The following is a 17,312-nucleotide window of genomic DNA, read 5'->3' as shown; positions in this document are numbered from 1 at the left end:
GGGGAAGGGTTCAAGGGCTGTTGATCGCAAAGATTATGGTCGTAATCGGTTTCGCGGCGCGGGAGAGGGATATTGATCGCTTCTCACGCTAGAAACGCGTACGCAGGTGACATCATACGAGGTTTTAATCCACACACACACACACCACACGATGTTGCGCTATTTCTCTTCAGCGCAAACATTTATTTGTCTACATAAGTATTGATTTGCCAAGTAACCCTGGTTTGTATCACGTGTATGACTTTACTTTTTTTCTTTTGGCTCTGTTTACTATATAGCGTATCAGATCAATTATCTCAGAAAAGAATGGCAGGCCACGCCCCCAACCTGCCGAAACCGGGTATAAAGAAAAATGGTTAAGGGTCTGAGAGAAGTACGTCTGCGAGACCTTTACTTTGAACCCTTAGGAAGTGCCATGTGTATAAACAAGTATTATAATCTTTTAATGGAACCCAAGGGAAAAAGAAAAGAAAAACTTGCTTAAGGATTTATCTTGTAAATTTTTACTCTTTGATATATTATGTGCATGTCGGCGAAAATACATTACGAAAGTGTGAGTAAGTTCACACAAGAAAACCCATGTTGAAATCCCAATCTTCCCTTTTTTTCTCCAACCTACTATACCATCTCATTCAATTCGTTAAATAAAAAAAAAACTGCACCTCAATCCAACCAATTCCCTCCTCCCCCCTCGCCAATCGTCATATCAATACCCTTCCCCATCTTTATTTTTCCTACTAGCCTGTTCCTGACGATCACATGCATGTAGTAGGTGGTGGGTTTTGGAGAAAGGCAGGCGCTTATGCAGCCCCATCTTCCCCGTTTCCCCCCCCCACTACCGCCACCCGCAAGCACGTAATAACCAACAACCATACTTTCATCATTTACTCTAAAAAAAATTCCACGGCTTAACAATGTACACAGCTACAAGTCCCTTAGGGGGGGGGGGTCCCGGTCGATACAACATTGCCGTTAAAATCACGATTGATATCTTATTTTATTCTGTTTTGATTTTAATAATTAATTAGTTAATATCAAACATATTTAATAACAACTAATCCTCTCACAGCACAAAAAAAAAGTCAAGTGTGTGACACAGCCTACTATAATTTACTCTAGACCCGTAATCACAGTGCAACAACGAGTTTATTCGTTTTTGCTGTTTTAACGGAAATAATACAACATCGACCTCTCTCTCATAACCGTAATCTCATATTTCACGTGACAAAAAAACCTCTTGGCATTACGACACTCGTGCGATTGTTTTCTGATACTGTAGAAGAAAGAAGCCCCAGTCTTAGCATGAAAGCGTGTTGAAATTTTTTAAAAAAAAAACAGTGGCATACAAAGGTAAGGAAAAAAAAACCTTTTTTTTGCGCGTATGCACTTGTTTTACTGTGATTAACAAAATCTTTTATTTCCACGTGAAACATTATGCGGTGGTGACGCGACACAAAAAAAAGCCGTCAAGCGCAAGCAAGAAAAACACAACCTAGAGGGCGACGAGGAGGATGCAATTTCGGAAGGTTCTTTGCTTTGCTTCTATTTATTCCTCGCCAGCAAAAACGGCATGAATTTTTTGTTTGGCATGGGAGGCGGAAAATAGGCCAAAAAGTTGCCAAGTCACGCGCAAAAAAAGGTATGTTCTATCTTTTTCCAGTGAAGACGCCACTAAAATCGTAAAAAAGACAACAGGCGCCACCACAAAGTGTATATGATAGATTGTGCAATATGTTTACTCTGGCAGGTCAACGACACATGAAGGGCCATGGAAGAAATATGGCCCTCAAGCAACCGGGGAAACGGACTATCGACCTGCGCCGCATAACAAGAGAAAGCTTGTACGTAGGGATGTCGAGTTTTTATTCTCGGTGCGACGACTAGCGCCGGCGGTCGAGTTTCTCCGATATACGCTCACACGTGATGGTCGGGTAAATTGCGGGCCAAGCGGGAGAGGACGGTCAAAATTCTTTCGTGTGGCTTGGCTTCCTTCCCTTCTTCTTCTTTTTTTTTCCATGGCCGTTGATGATATCTCATATCAAGATAGGAAGAGTAAGACGTAGCCAAATGGCCGCGACTGATTACAACTCATCACCACCTTCTGAGGCCTGTCTCCGACCCCGTCCCGTTGTCTTGTCTGTGTGGCTCCGAGTGCCGACGCGGTTGTTACAGGAGCTGTTGATGCGGAAGCTAGACGCGACCGTTAACTGACACCTGTATGTTTCGCGCATTTGACGGGATGCGCAGGCCTGTGAAACGGACTGGGTGCCAGGCATTCATGGGCGACTTCGCAATGGCGGCTGTTGCTGCTTCAGACAGATGGCCTTTAACCATTGCATGTTTCAGCGAGGATGAACAGCCTGGGAGACCCACGACCATGGGCGCACGTAGCGGAGCATTATTATCCTATTCTTGCTTCTCCAAATTCATGCCTCGACGTGTTTCCGACACAATGGATTTCTTCTGCCCGCCGTATTATGTAACTTGCCAACTTGGATACGCTGTGCGTGGCTACAGGCCGCCCTGGCGTCTCGTTTCCTGTCGGCTATGTGCTCTACTCTTGTAAGTACGATCTCGGCTCTTGCCCTGCGCACTTTGCAGTCGCACGGCTATTCGGTGTCTGAGCGTCACGGGCCAAGCTCGTCCGACACCGACAGACGGCACTTTGCGGTGTTATGCCGCGGACTGCTCACCGACTCGAAATTTGATCGAGCTTGTCCCGGGATCTTGTTCAGTGTGCTCGTAAAAGAGATTCCAGACCGTTTGATACCTTCCTCATACAACACCCACGCAGAAAAGCAGCCGGTCGTGAATCATGGGTGCTACCTGTATCAGTACGACGATAATGTAGTCGTGCTGGATGGGCGTCGGCTGCCTACTGCCTGGCAATTTGAAATAGCCACTACTTTTTACGTCAATGGACGACGTCACTGCCGCCCCGTATCCAGCATTCACGATACCACATACGTAGTCTGCGTACTACTGTTACATGCCAAATCGAACTCTGTAGGCTCATCACATTTGTTTAGTTGGCCGAGGAGAGCACAAAACTGGATGCGGCTGCGTCGATATGCGTTCATTGGAATTGCGATCGTCGACCCTGTCATGCTCGTCTGCCCAAGATCTGCACTTGGATCGGCGACTTTAGCTGTAACCACCTGTTGGCTCCTCTGAGAAAGCACAGTTGCTAGCCGTCTACGGACGGTTTGGCCCGCAGCGTTTGCAGGTTGCAAGAGAGACCCTGGGATGGAACAAGCAAGCAAGCAAGCAACAGTGCTGCAGCTGCAGCTGAATGCTGATGCTGCGACGCCCCCAGTCACCTTGTTGAGCCCATTTTCTGGCTGGTACGAGTCACAGTTTACAAATGTCGAATCACAGGCGTGCGGAGGGCTGGCAGAGATTTGGATGACCAGCCAAGACGCGACTTACCAAAGATTTGCATAGTAGAGACGCCATTGGAGACTTTGGGCAATGGATTACGCGGGCAGTGTCGTTCCGAAGAACTATGTCGAGGCTAAGCCCAGATGGACACTGGTTTCGCCGTGGGCTTATCATAGAGTGACCATGGCGACAGATGCCCACGTGTCTGTGTTGCAAGATGCAGGCGCAGGCTACATGGACCTCGACCGCCTGTTCGTATGTGCTGAACTTGGTCAGGCCGGCCGGACCGGCAGTGGCCACGACGGCTCCAGAACGCGGGCCTTGTGCAAGTTCCACTTGCCGTGTGGCCCAGACGAGACATGTGTCTGTCACCGATGTCTTGCGTATCAGACATTGGTCTTTGGCATGCCTGAGCTGCGTTTTACACCAAGCGTCTTTTGCTGGGCCTACCATGACACGACACTGCATAGCACTTTTGCATGCATTCAGCACTGAGCACCCAGCAGCAGCAAATTGTGGGGAAGGCACATATTCCAGAAGCACCAACGCCGGGGACCAGTCAGACGGCACCCACACGGAGCGAGGGAAGGAGATTGCAGAAGACCCTAGACCCTGCGCTCAGCATAACGCGAATTTCGTTTGAAAGGCAGGTTCTCGAGGCTCGTGCTCGACAGACCTGGACAGTCGGACAGGTCGAATCTGCGATCTGCCCGCCTGGCAGCTGCCTGATTGGGACCAAATGGCCGTTTTGTCACTGCGGCGGACTTGGGGGCAATGGCATCATCATCATCTTTGCCCGCGTTTCACAACGTCAGCAACAAGCAGGTGGAGCAAGAAAGAGTGGGAATGGGTTGCGTCGAGTTTGGTGGGCTTGGAGACGTTCAGCGTCTGGGCGACAGTTGACGTCCGTCATAGCTGCCGATAGTCGGGCAGAGGCCACAGACGGACGACACGGTGCGGGCTGAGGTGCAGGTGTAGGCGTGAGGCACAGAGTCAGGCCATGAGTTTGCGGCGGTCGCGCAATGCAGGCGTGAATAGTTAGTAGCAGGCGCGTCTTTCGCGGAGGCGGATGGATGGTCGCGTTGGGTTGGGGGCGCGGCATGGCGGACAAACGCGATCAGACGAGTGGCACAGGTGTCGGTGGACAAAGTTGATGGTCAAGCCGGGTGTCATGGCATTGCATCCGAAGGGCATTTGAGCGAGTCAAAGGCAGCCCTAGCGACGATGGGCCTAGTCCAAACCATGGGTGAGGGAGGGCGAGCGAGGGAGCGGCATGGAAGCCACGACCCCGCCAGACTGGAAACCTTCCTGGAATGGTCGAAGATCAGGGCCTTGGGCGAGCCAGCCAATTGCCAGGCCGGAGCCGGCGGCTTGGTGGAGGTGGTGGAGGGCGTGGTGGAGAGAGAGGGCTTGGTGGGCGAGGTGGGCCGAAGCTATGGAAGCCACGACGACTTCCCCGGCGCCGAAGCAGTGGCAGGACCACGCACGACCACCAACGCATCCACTCGCACCCTCGCACCCGTACGCTCGACCGCCGCAGAGACGATAGTAGAGAGGCAGAGGCCCTTTGTCAGCCAGGCGTGAATCGCATCGGGACCCTGTCGAGTCGTAACACGGCCCCGCTGCGGTGGCCTTCTAGAAATTGCACACGCCCTCGCCCTCGCATGTGAAGCCGCTGACAGGCGAGGCAGCGTAAGTGGCCGGCGGCGGGCGAGGGTAGAGGATAGCGGTCAGAGAGAGGCGGGGGCGGAAGGATGGCATGGCCTGGGGGGGTTGTCGATAAGACGGTGTGGTGGTGTGGGATGTATGGGAAGGGTATACTTTAGTAGGGTAGGGTAGGGCAGTAGTGTATGTTGGATGTAAGGTGGTAGAGTAAGGTGAGGTGCAGGCTAGTATGGGTAGAGTAAGTAGTGTGTAGTAGGCGTATGTCGACGGGTACAGAGATGGGATAGAGAGATATGGTGCAGTCGTTTGTTCCTGCATCGTTCCTGCAGTAGACGCGCCTCTGGATCAATCAGCTGTGCGGCCAATGTGGGGGAAGACGGCCTGGCGGATCCCATCGGGCCTGTTCGACTCGACCACCGCCGCCTGTCCCGCTCCTCTGCTCCCGCCGCTTTAACACACACACGCCCATTTAGGCCTCGCCGGCGGCTTCACAACTCTGCATCCGCTGCATTCAATAGCTCGCTGCTATTTTGTGCCGCCAGTTGCACACCCACCCCGGCCTGCACAACTCTTCCGTTTACCGCCATTGTGTGTGTGTGTGTGTTGGTGTCGAGGCTGGATGGATGGGCGACGGTCAGCATCACGAGCGGCGGCCAACCACGCCCGCCCGCCCGTTGGCCCTCCATAGATAGAACACTGTCCATGGGAGCACCCTACACCTACCGTGGCATCGCAATTCCCGCATGCTATGCCATGTTGGCTACCATTGCTGCTGCTGCTGCTATTACAAGTACTTACTCGGCCGCCGGCCATGTGGCAAACCAGGCTCTGAAACAGACTTGCACCATGGATTCAGGCCGTAAGTGCAAGCCTGGCTATATGCCCATCCATCCCATCCACGTCCCCATCCCACTCGACCCTCCATGTCGTCGTAGGGCTCTGGCAGTGGGCACAGTAGGATGGAAAAAGAACGGTACTGGTGGCGACGTGCAGCTCGCCGCACACGAGCATGTCGCACCATGGGCCGCTGGCCGTCTTCGTAGCCACTGGGAGACGGCGCTGCCCGGCTGCTCCAGCTGGCAGGGCGATGCAGGCCTCTTGCTCTTGCATCATGGCTGACGTTCCTGCGTGAGCCCGGCACGCCGAGTCTTTTTTTTTGCTCCAGTGTGTCGCGCGACGCCTGTGGCAATGATTGATGCAGACATGCCTTGACCTGGTGTGGCTAACGGACGGCAAGCATGGCGCGCTGCAGTTGAATGACTTTGACCTCGCATTCTCTTCGTTTGGTCGTGAGACATGGCTACCACACTCTCTGCTCGACGGCCCAACATGTTAGGGAAAGCATAGCGGAGCGTCTTGCTTTCCTCCTCGCCGCCGCCGCCCTCGTCGCTTTTTTTTCTTTCTTTGCATGACGCCCCCCCATGTCCCAAGTGCAGTCCCAAGTCAGTCCCAAGTCAGTCCCAAGTCAGTCCCAAGTCAGTCCCAGGCCAGTCCCCAGGCCCAAGGCGGGCGTGGTGGTCAGCGAGCGACAAACGACATGGGCACCGCGTTACATTTGCTTCTGCAAGTGGTCGACGACGGTGATACTGCGGGCGATACGGCGTTGTTTGGTGTGACAGACACGGTAGAGGGGCGCGCGCGGCGTTATCACAATCACCCAGCAATCGTCATCCGCAGCGGAAGGGCCGTAACGCTGAGTGGACGTTTCAAAACACTGGGTGCCAGGGTCTGGCAGTTATCATTATCGATTGGCAGATAGCAGGATAGCCTGAATGAAACCCGGCAGCACGCTAATCTCGAGGCGAGTTGGAGTCGTGTGAGAGGGCATGCCTGTGGTTCTGGTTAGGTTAGACACACACACACACTGTCACCCGCCCGCCGCCTATTACACCATACCCACCACCCTCTTCGTCTTTGCTCCCCCAGCACCAGCACCAGCACCAGCGGCAGCGGCAGTCTCAGCATCGTCTCCACTCGCCATGACTGGCCGTTGTCGCCTCACACACACACACACACACACACATTGCAGACTACAGACTACACTACTACATCACGCACACGCACACTCACCCACTCCTAGCCGTGCCGCTGCTACTGCAAACAAAACCCTCCGTCGCCTCTTCTTCAGCTTGGGTGGCTTCGCCATCCGGACTGGGCGGCGGTACGGTCAGTGGCTACGTATGCCTGGTAGGCCGACCCTCCATCCCATCCCACCTGGGCTGGCCGCCAGCCAATACCTGCACGCCTGCCGGCGCCGCCGTGCACATCTCATTTCGCCTATAGCCCCGTGCAGCTATGCATTGGGCGAATAATTTTAGGCCCCAAACCCTGGCCGCAATGCACTCGCTGCTTTTGACGCGAGTCAGAGCGAGGGTCTAACGCAGGATCCCATTCCTAGCTGGCATGTGGAGCACGCTGCGCCCCGACGCACTAAAGCGAGCCGTCCTGGAGCGTGTGCGCATCAGTTCTCTTTTTCACTGGTCTGCCCTGGTCCAAGGTTCATCAACCACGTCCCTCTCGTTTCTTTCCGCCATCGCTGTTCACCATTTCATCTTGGGTCATAATTTTGTGCCCTCACACTCTTTGATCTACAATATCTATTAAGTGACGGTCTCGTTATTGCGAAACCGCTCCCCAGTCATTCCTTCCACTCCCTCTCTCTACTACTACTACTACCACTACTACTCTCTCTTCAACACCCTACATACTACTAATAACCACGTCCTTCCATCTTCACTCGGTACTACACACAATCCCTCATCCATCCAACCAACTATCGGACTGAAGCAACGACACACACCTACTCTACTCACAACTACACCACCTTTCCACAACACCCATCTGCAATGGATGGTTCATACCCTATTCACCCTACCCAAGCTATGCAATCACCATTCTTCTACTACAACCCAGATCCTCAAGGCGAGAACAACCGCCAGCACGGCCACTTCACACCACACCCTTCAGGACAATCAACTTTCCAGCCACACAACATGTACTACCAGAGGCCCACATCAGCAAACTCACAAATGTCCTACCCTCAGACTGCCTACGCCAGCCAAATGATGACTCCAGTCGCGTCGCCACAGCCAATGTACCAGAAGCCAGCCATCCTCATCCAACCTCAGGATTCCCCCTACCTTCACCCCATTGACACCGACTACTCTTTCTCGCCTGCTACTCCTCCTCTGTCATCATGCGGCAGCAGCACCAGCAGCCCTTCCTCATACGACATCCTCCCCACTCCTCTCCACGACATGTTCCCCGGTGAGGGCATGGAGGGTGTAAAGCAGGGCTGTGAGGGTGAGGTCTTTTCTGAGATCCTTTCGGCCGGCCTCGAGTGGCGTTCAACCACCCCACCAATGACACCAGGTAAGTTTGCTCACTGCTGAAAAAAAAACCGTCATGGTTGCGTGGCTTGTTATCCGCAATTAACCGGGTGAAATGTGTGTATGTGTGTGTGAATGGCCTCGCTAACTTTTGCTCAAGTATACATCCAGCCTCCTTCAGTCAACCAGGGTTCATACCTTCTTTCCGCTACTTCTTGCCCATCTCTTTCCCCATCTCCTTCACCTCTTCCCCGCGCTACCGTCGCCGAGGCTGAGAACAACTTCTGCAACCCCCGCGATCTTACCGTCTCGGCTGCTTCTGAACTCCCCATCGTCACCCTCTGCCCTGGTGACGAGGAGCACAAGGTTGTTTTCAAGGGTGAGGCTGCCAAGGTTGACAACATTGAGTCCGTGCAGGCCTTCAGCTTCAACGGCCTTCCCACCTTTGAGCCCTTGTTTGAGCTCGACTGCGAAGACGACTTCAACGGCCTTGTCAACTTCTCCACCGACAACACCCAGTTCCTCGGTAACAAGCGCCAGCGCACTGACCTTGGTGCCTTCTCTCCCGAGGACGACTTCCTGAGCGACGAGAGCTTCACCGACTTCGAGGAGGAGCTTGTCCACAGCCTGCCTCTCACCCCCGCCGCTAGCGAGTTTGACACCATGTCCGCAGTCAAGAGGCAAACTGTCAAGAAGGCCCGCTCCGCCTTCAGCGAGACCGAGTCTGACTTCCAGGGTAAGCAACAGACATCAGGTGATGAGCACACCGTGTCTGGAGCCTCAAGCCAACAAGAATCAGGTCAAGCCGAGAACGCCGTCGCCTCCAGCTCTGACGAGAACACCACTCCTGTCGCTCCCACTAGCCGTCGCGGTCGCAAGCAGTCGCTCACTGACGACCCGTCCAAGACATTCGTCTGCACTCTCTGCTCTCGCCGCTTCCGCCGCCAGGAACACCTCAAGCGCCACTACCGCTCTCTCCACACTCACGACAAGCCCTTTGAGTGCACTGACTGCGGTAAGAAGTTCTCCAGGAGCGACAACCTCTCCCAGCACCAGCGCACCCACGGAACTGGCGCTGTCAGCCTTGAGGTCATGGGCTCCGACTTCCACCACGCCGACATGCAACACGGCCAAGGTAGCGCGTTTGGTGCACAGGCTCCTTCCACCATGGGTGAGATCCTCTACAACGCCGCTGCAGAGATCCCCACGTCAAGCTCCGACGGATCCGAGCACGAGTCAACACCCAGTCAGAAGAAGCGCAAGAGGAACGAGTAGGCATTTGTTTTTGTCGCGTTTCCTGCCTTTCAACATTTAACGACCCTTCATGACATTCACAACACTTGGTAGAAGAAACTTGCATTACGCGAGGCGACTGCTAGTCTTCCTTGACGTCGATACGCAAAGGCGCCATTGCTAGACAGGCGGCGAAGGTTTCGCACTTGAGCGGTCTGAAGCAATTCAGACCCACACAAGAGTCCCTTGCTTCACTTCACCTCTTGTATTCTACGCGTCCGATCTTGGTGGCACACACACACACTTTGATATTAGCCTCTTTTTTCACACTTCATTTTGCGCGTCGGTTTGGTACGTTTCTTCGGGGTTCTGGAGCGAGGAGACTGGAGGCAAACCATGGGAAGAAACGGGATTAGATTTGGTTTTTTTTCTCTCTCTTCCTTCTTCATTTTCCTTTTCGCTTGGGTGTTCTTTTTTTCCTCATGACGACATGGCCAATTACCCTACTCACCACCGGCCACTTGTCGCCGCGTTGCCCTCAATTGTTCATCATCACTCGTTGTAATTGGGGCTTTGTCGGTGTGGGATCTATCTTCCCTCCCGACATTTGCCACCTCTAACATTCTGGGAATCTTCGCTTCTTTTCTTCTTCAAACCATACACACATGTAATCGTCTGAACTGCTCAGCACAAACACCACACACACACCCCTACTACCTACACCCCCCTTATTAAAGCTCTATCGTAGCCCCAATTGTAGGTTAACGGTGCTGGCACTGTCCGACTATCATACATAGCAAAAAATGCGTTACACCGACACTTTCGGCCTCTATCTTTTTCTCTTACTTTTTCCAAACGCCTTGCATGTGAACTGGAGTGAAGCCGCGTAATGCATAAAGTTGAGTGCTTGCCATTTCTTTTTCCGCCCTAGGTCTTAGGTGATCAGTTCGGTGGCCGGGGGAAGGAGGGGCGATTGGATTGTTCCTGAGCATGAACTTACCAGTTACATGTAAGTAGTAGTCAGCCTGTCAGCAGTGCAGGCGTTCCTTATTTTGGAAAACATTCATGCCGTTCTAGCGTGCGGGCGGCGCGCAACTTTAGCGAGTAATACCACTTCCAACCTGCATTTACACTTCGACTGCATCGGGCCGCCTCAACGCACCCTTCCACCCAGCGTCCGAGCCTAATCTTTTTTTTTCCCTTCTGTTGCGCCTTTTTTTTTGTTGCTCGTGTGCCCAGCCCAGCCCAGCCCAGCCCGGCAGACGGCGGCAGCGGCTAACCCTTCACTCACCATCTAAGGCGGCGCCATGGCGCAATCTCTAAATGTCATCGCGCTGATCTCGGGAGGCAAAGATTCACTCTTCTCCATACTCCACTGTCAAGTAAACGGCCACCGCGTCGTGGCCCTGGCCAACCTGCACCCGGGGCCCTTGCCCAATGGCGAAGAACAAGACACAAACAGTTACATGTACCAGACGGTCGGACACTCTGTAGTCCCTCTGTACTCGCAAGCACTGGATCTGCCGCTGTACCGCCGACAAATCACGGGCACAGCAGTCGATTCCAGCAGGGATTATGCGGCGCCGTTGCCCTCTTCTTCTTCTTCTCAGCAGACGCATGGTCAAAAACAAAAGTCAGACACTCATCATCAGCAAGAGATAGTAGAGGATGATGATGGGGGTAAGCAGGACGATGAGACAGAAGATCTTATCCCATTGCTCAAACGCGTAATGCAAGCCCATCCAACCGCCAACGCCATATCCACCGGCGCAATCCTAAGCACCTACCAGCGCACGCGCGTGGAATCCGTAGCACTCAGACTTGGCCTCACGCCGCTGGCGTACCTGTGGCAGTACCCGCTGCTCCCGCCGTACGAGCAGTCTGCGCTCTTGCGCGACATGCGTGCCGTTGGGCAACAAGCAATTATCATCAAGACGGCTTCTGGCGGGCTCGACGCGTCTTTTTTGGGGCTGGATGTCGCTGGTGGCCCGGGTGCTGTGGCGCGGTTGAGCAAGGCGATGGGCATGTTTGGGGACGAAGTGGGTGCTGGGGCGATTTTGGGTGAGGGGGGCGAGTTCGAGACGCTCGCGGTGGATGGGCCGGGCCCACTGTGGAAAAAGAAGATTGGGGTTGAGGGCGAGGCGGTAGTGCTGGAGGGGGGACAGACGATGTTTAAGGTGGTGAAGAGTTGGGTGGAGGAGAAGAAGGACATGGGGGATGTAGGTGCGCTGAGGGTGCCCGAGGTGTTTGACGATGAGTTTGCAAAGGTGTTGGAGACGCTGGAGAATTCGAAGTCTGATATGGCGGATGGTACTCGGGAGAGTATTACAACTTCCACTAAGCCATCAACCAACGTCTTCCTCCTCCCTACAAACACCATCCACTCTACCCCCACCCTCCTCACAATCTCCAACCTCACCTCCCCTACCACCAACACCACCACCCCATCAACCTCCTCCCGCCAGCTCACATCTATCCTCCTCCTCCTCTCCCACCACCTCCGCCAGTACCGTGTCCAAAAATGCAACATAACACACACCACCCTCCTCCTCCGCTCCATGTCCCACTTCACAACCTTAAACCCCCTCTACTCCTCCTTCTTCACATCCATCAACCCCCCCTCCCGCGTCACGGTCGCCTGCTCCGACACAATGCCGGAAGGCGTAGACGTGATGCTCAGCGTAATCGCAGAGCGAAGCGAAAAAAGAGAAGGGTTGCACGTGCAAAGTACGAGTTACTGGGCTCCGGCGAATATCGGACCGTACAGCCAAGCTATTTCTGTCCCGCTACCTTCTTCTTCTTCTGTCTCCGGCTCCGGTGTTGTAGGAGACGACGATGGAGAGGAGGAGGATAGAGAAGAAGAAGGCAAGGGAGTAGGCGACATCGTCTACATAGCCGGTCAAATCCCCCTCCACCCCGCCTCAATGTCCCCTTACACCTCGCACGGGTTTACAGGCCAAGTCGCGCTGTCGCTGCAGCATCTGTGGCGCATTGGTGCGGTGAAGGGGGTACGGTGGTGGACTGGCTGTGTCGCCTACATTCCTTCTAGCATCACCTCCTCCTCCTCGTCCGTGGGCTTAATACAGAAAGCATGGCGCACCATCCATCTCGCAAACCAACCCACCACCACCACCACCACCTCCGACAACGAAGAAGAAGACGAAGAAGAAGATATAGACCCCTGGGACGTCCTAAACACTCACCCCACCACTTCCTTCTCCGATAAACTTCTTCGCCGTCGTATACCAGATTACACCGCTCTCCACTCCCCCACCTCCACCTCCTCTTCCTTCTCTTCTAATCAAGCACATGTCCCAATACCACCCTGCTACACAGTCCAAATATCCTCCTTGCCCCGCAACGTAGATATAGAATGGAGCGCCACTGGTCTTACCGCCTCTGGCTTATCTTTTTCAAGGGATTCATCTACAAAAACAACTACCACATCAATCCAAGGCAGCCCGGCGCAGTTTTTCAGCTGTGAAGTAAGCGGGGAAGAGGATGTGGGAATGTTGAAGGAGAGGAAGTGGACGGTTGGTACGCTTTATGTTTCGCGGAGCGCGGGGTTGGGGTGGTTGGGGAGTGTGCTGGAGAAGATGGGAGGAGTGCAGTGGGTTCCTTGTGAGAGGGTGTGGGGGGAGGGGGGAAGGGAGGTTGGTGCTGTGTTTTTGGGGCGGGTTGATGGGGTAGCATGAGTATGATTGAGGAGTGAGGACATGAGGATATGATTGATGAAGTAGATGAGCGAGGATACGATTGATGAAGTAGAACGATTAGAAAAAAAAAGACCGTTAATCATTTCGAATCCATGAATTCCGTTTAGTCATGTCCGCAAAGTGTCTATATCAGACGTTAAAGAACAACCAGCTAAGCTGCCATGCACAACAATCCCATGTTGTGTGTATCGAGTCCTGCACCCAAACGCCGTACGTTTCCCACGTGTATCTGTATACGTGTATGGTATAATACAAAAAGAAGAGAGGTGCTTTTACTTTTGTTTGTTTCATTCATCTCGTGCATGTCATCCATCAAGGGTATCATGTCTAGGCAATGTTCCCGGCGAGGCCGAGAAAGAGGGCTTGAGCTGCGAGTTGCAAAGTCCAGATGCCCACCTTTTTTATTCGCCGCTTGCGTGTAGTCCTGTCTTCGAGGACATCACGGGCAAAGGCATCGTACATCTAAAAAGGTTAGCACATCGTTGGAGTGTCATGCAAGGGATTTCGCCATACCTCTTTCGATACCTCCTCCATCAAGCCGCTGTCGTACAGTGTCCAGCTGCCGTCAAACTCGCTGACCTTTTTGACCACTCTGCAGTTGACTGGAATAAAGCTACGGCTCGAGTTGATGTATGCGACAATGGGTCGCACGAGAGCATTGTTGACGTACGAAATGTCTCTGGTGAAGATGGGGACGGCAGCACGGACGTCGTTGAGGTGGACGCGCATGTCCATGATCATGTAACGCGACTCCTCTCCTTGTTCAGCATCAGAGTTGTCGTCGTGATGGTGTTCATCAAAGCCATGGACGGCATGGTCGGAAAAGTGATGCTTGCGCTGCTGGGTGACGGTGGCTTCGACACGGTCGTACATGTCAGACATGACCTTGGCAATACTGTCATCATTGTCGTTGGGGAACATGACGTCGGCAACAATGTCGACATTTCCTTCATGGATCCAGGAAAACGGGCCCTCATAGCCGCGGTTGAGGTGGTCGATGTTGAGACCGTCGATGCGTATCCGGCTATGCTTCTTCCAGGAGCTGCCATCCTCGGAGGCGCGACCGCTGCTCAATTGAGCGCCCGTGTAGTTGTGGGTTTGTCGGGGGTGAATGGTGAAGAGGGAGTTGTCGAATGATCCAGACATCATGTTTGCAGAGAGAAAGTCGTAAAAGAGCCATTGCTTCCGCAGCCTGGGAAGGTCACAGGAGAAGATGCTGACGGAAAAGGGGCGGAAGCCATTTGGCTGATATACAGTCACCAGCAAATCTTCCATTTTGAACGAGTCGAGCTCAAAGTCTCCAGGTTGGTGCTCGTGCTTGTATGACCTCGGGTCAACGCCTTCGATAGTGCGCACTGAAGTTCGATCGACTACCCCGCGGATGCCCTTGATCTCAACATCCTCCAACAAGCCTTTGCCGTTGAACCACTTGGAAAAGGACAAGGTGATGTTGACAGTGTCGATGGAGATGTCGAACTGGGTGTAGTTTGTATCCTCCTCTGGCTCGGACTTTGCCGGAATCCCGTCATGTGCGTCCTTGCTATGCTGAGCCCGAGCAGCGGCGGCGGCAGCTATCTCCGTATGCGAACCTTTGCTGACCTTTCCTGTGCCTTGTCCGGGACGGCGCGAGACGAAGACATTGCGGAAAGAAATGACGCCGTCTCCCCACTTGGGTACTACGGCAGTCTCGAAGACGACTTTGATGCCCGAAGACTTTGTCAGATAGTTGCCAATCCACTTGCCAACCGTCTCTTGAGAGAAAGCAGTGTTGATGAGGAAGATGGTCAACATGAAGAATGTCGTAGTTCCTAGGATAACCCATAGTACATGGGCGGCAATGACCCACGAGAAGAGGGCGTATATCTCATCGGCATTGAAGGGACGAGTGCTCCGGATGGTGAGCCATTTGAAGTGGATCTTGATGCGCGACCAGAAGCCAGAGGCAGCGGCGAGCAGCTCAGCTTTACTAGGGCGATATATGTGCGGGAGGTGATGGGGCAGGCGGTCGAGGAGGGGCTTTGAGGTGCTTGGAGTGTCGGCTTCCTGCTTTGGCTCTGGCTCTGTCTGTGAGGGCTTGGGCGGCGCATTCGGCTGGGGCGAGAGATTGGCCTGCGGAGCCTGGCCAGACGGACGACGCTTATTGTCGGAGGAGGACGGAGTGAGTGAGCTCTTGCTGCGTCGGTCGCTGCGTGTATTCCTTCTCAGTGCGCGCGAGGCCTTTGAAGAGGCATGCCGGGTCCATGCTGCGAAGACGACCTTGGTGATGCTATGCTGGGCGCTTGGTGTATAGAGTGAATTGACAGCGGGAAAGCAGGCCAGCCATGGCGAGGGCGTTGTGCGAGGGCGTTGGGTCGTGGATGCGGTCGAAAAAGCATGCCGAATGGGAGGGCAGGCAAAGGCAGCGCCCTCTCTCAACAGCGGGCCAGCGACGGGGCGCCACAGCAAGCCGAGCGTTCGCACATGCTTGTTCATGATAAGCGCGGCGGGCACATGGTCGACGTCTGCAGAGTGGGTGGGTGCGGACAGAGGGAGAGGAGGGAGTAAATGGCCTGGCTGGTATGTCACTAAGTGAAGTAGTCGTGACTGTATAAGGCTTCACGTCATTTCATTTGCCCAGGCATTTATTGATTTGCCCGCCCGCACAAGAGAGCGGCGGCAGAGGGACATTCGCCCGCTAGTCCGCTTTCGGCACACCATTCCGTCGCCTCTCCAAATTTCTTGACCAGCCCCACTCGTCGCGCTCGACGACACCAATTGACCAGACACCACCCGTACATACTGCAATATAGAGGGGAGAAACAAAGAAAAAAATATACACAAAATGCCTGCTCCCACCGCCCTCCAGCGCCGCCCCGAAGAACTGGCCGACAATGTCGCCCTCGAAGCCTCGTCCATCTCGCTGCCCACCGAATCCGACGGCGACCTCATCTCCATGAGCATCGACCCCGTTGACGCCCCCAACACAACCTCGGATGCGCCCGAAGAAGACATGCCCATGGTTGACGAGAGCGGAAAGCCCAAGTTCCCCGCCGCCAAGTCGATACCGCTCGCCTTCCGCCGTGAGCAGCGCAAGGTGCCCATTCCGCCGCACAGGATGACTCCGCTCAAGAACTCGTGGCCCAAGATCTACCCACCGCTTGTTGAGCACCTCAAGCTGCAGGTCCGCATGAACACAAAGAGCAAGAGTGTCGAGCTGCGCACCTCGAGCGCCACCACCGATACGGGTGCGCTACAGAAGGGAGAAGATTTGTACGTTGATGTCTTGGGTGGAGCAGCGCTCTACATACACACTACAGGAACATGCTGACTCTCTCCAGCGTCAAGGCTTTTACTCTTGGTTTTGACACAGACGACGCTATCGCGGTATGCACCCACAACCCTATATTCGCACACAGGCGACTAATACCTTTTAGCTGCTCCGACTAGACGATCTGTATATTGAGACATTTGAAATCAAGGACGTAAAATCGCTCTCGGGTGAACATCTCAGCCGCGCCATCGGCCGTATCGCCGGCAAGGATGGCAAGACCAAATTCGCCATTGAAAACGCCAGCAGAACACGAAGTACGTCTTGCTTCCTTTTCGTGATTAGACTCGCCTCTAACAAGCAACAGTTGTTCTCGCAGACCAAAAAATTCACATCCTTGGCGGCTTCAAGAACATCCACATTGCTCGCGAGTCCATTGTCAGCTTGATCCTCGGACAGAACCCCAGCAAAATGTACGGCAACCTGCGGACCATTGCCGGAAGGATGAAGGAGAGGTTTTAGATGCGCAATAGAAGTACTTTCAGAAGAGGGGGAAAAAGCGGCATCAGGCATTTACATGGCGTTAAGGCGAAACGGATCGGGAACAATGGCAGGTAAAACAAATACCATCTGACATGACTTGACGAACGATTGGAAGACGATGGAGCTAGCGACATTTTGCTATCATACGGCTATATACGCAATTTTTTTAAACGATTTCCACACACTTCACTTGTCCTT

At 53.8% G+C, this 17,312-nt stretch overlaps 7 protein-coding genes across 7 annotated transcripts; 5 read left to right on the top strand and 2 right to left on the bottom strand.

The window, feature by feature from the left end:
- Positions 1 to 3,195: 3,195 nt before the first annotated feature.
- Positions 3,196 to 3,444, top strand: COCVIDRAFT_98947 (hypothetical protein; the record flags this gene model as incomplete). The annotated part of the gene is made up of 1 exon (XM_014701316.1): positions 3,196 to 3,444. A coding segment is annotated over one exon (249 nt), but the record flags the coding sequence as incomplete, so codon positions are not given.
- Positions 3,445 to 4,120: 676 nt separating this feature from the next.
- COCVIDRAFT_15938 (hypothetical protein) lies at positions 4,121 to 6,165 on the top strand (the record flags this gene model as incomplete). Its single annotated transcript, XM_014701233.1, has 4 exons — positions 4,121 to 4,285; positions 4,420 to 4,950; positions 5,021 to 5,073; positions 5,376 to 6,165. 4 exons carry the CDS (start codon positions 4,121 to 4,123, stop codon positions 6,163 to 6,165), a joined length of 1,539 nt encoding a protein of 512 aa, XP_014556719.1.
- A 622-nt stretch (positions 6,166 to 6,787) lies between these two features.
- Positions 6,788 to 7,027, bottom strand: COCVIDRAFT_26580 (hypothetical protein; the record flags this gene model as incomplete). Its single annotated transcript, XM_014701245.1, has 2 exons — positions 6,788 to 6,884; positions 6,936 to 7,027. The coding sequence occupies 2 exons, from the start codon at positions 7,025 to 7,027 to the stop codon at positions 6,788 to 6,790; spliced, it is 189 nt and encodes a 62-aa protein (XP_014556731.1).
- An 865-nt stretch (positions 7,028 to 7,892) lies between these two features.
- On the top strand, positions 7,893 to 9,650 carry COCVIDRAFT_98987 (hypothetical protein; the record flags this gene model as incomplete). Its single annotated transcript, XM_014701315.1, has 2 exons — positions 7,893 to 8,418; positions 8,536 to 9,650. 2 exons carry the CDS (start codon positions 7,893 to 7,895, stop codon positions 9,648 to 9,650), a joined length of 1,641 nt encoding a protein of 546 aa, XP_014556801.1.
- Positions 9,651 to 10,915: 1,265 nt separating this feature from the next.
- Positions 10,916 to 13,303, top strand: COCVIDRAFT_15936 (hypothetical protein; the record flags this gene model as incomplete). The annotated part of the gene is made up of 1 exon (XM_014701232.1): positions 10,916 to 13,303. The coding sequence occupies one exon, from the start codon at positions 10,916 to 10,918 to the stop codon at positions 13,301 to 13,303; it is 2,388 nt and encodes a 795-aa protein (XP_014556718.1).
- A 348-nt stretch (positions 13,304 to 13,651) lies between these two features.
- On the bottom strand, positions 13,652 to 15,796 carry COCVIDRAFT_98917 (hypothetical protein; the record flags this gene model as incomplete). The annotated part of the gene is made up of 2 exons (XM_014701314.1): positions 13,652 to 13,786; positions 13,838 to 15,796. 2 exons carry the CDS (start codon positions 15,794 to 15,796, stop codon positions 13,652 to 13,654), a joined length of 2,094 nt encoding a protein of 697 aa, XP_014556800.1.
- A 349-nt stretch (positions 15,797 to 16,145) lies between these two features.
- COCVIDRAFT_99042 (hypothetical protein) lies at positions 16,146 to 17,093 on the top strand (the record flags this gene model as incomplete). The annotated part of the gene is made up of 4 exons (XM_014701313.1): positions 16,146 to 16,573; positions 16,642 to 16,687; positions 16,738 to 16,888; positions 16,939 to 17,093. The coding sequence occupies 4 exons, from the start codon at positions 16,146 to 16,148 to the stop codon at positions 17,091 to 17,093; spliced, it is 780 nt and encodes a 259-aa protein (XP_014556799.1).
- Between the last annotated feature and the right edge of the window lie 219 nt (positions 17,094 to 17,312).

Source organism: Bipolaris victoriae (genome assembly GCF_000527765.1).
Source record: "Bipolaris victoriae FI3 unplaced genomic scaffold scaffold_41, whole genome shotgun sequence".
In the NCBI taxonomy this organism is placed as follows: Eukaryota; Fungi; Ascomycota; class Dothideomycetes; order Pleosporales; family Pleosporaceae; genus Bipolaris; species Bipolaris victoriae.
Note: the sequence above shows the minus strand (reverse complement) of the source record. Positions and strands in the feature narration are given on the sequence as shown.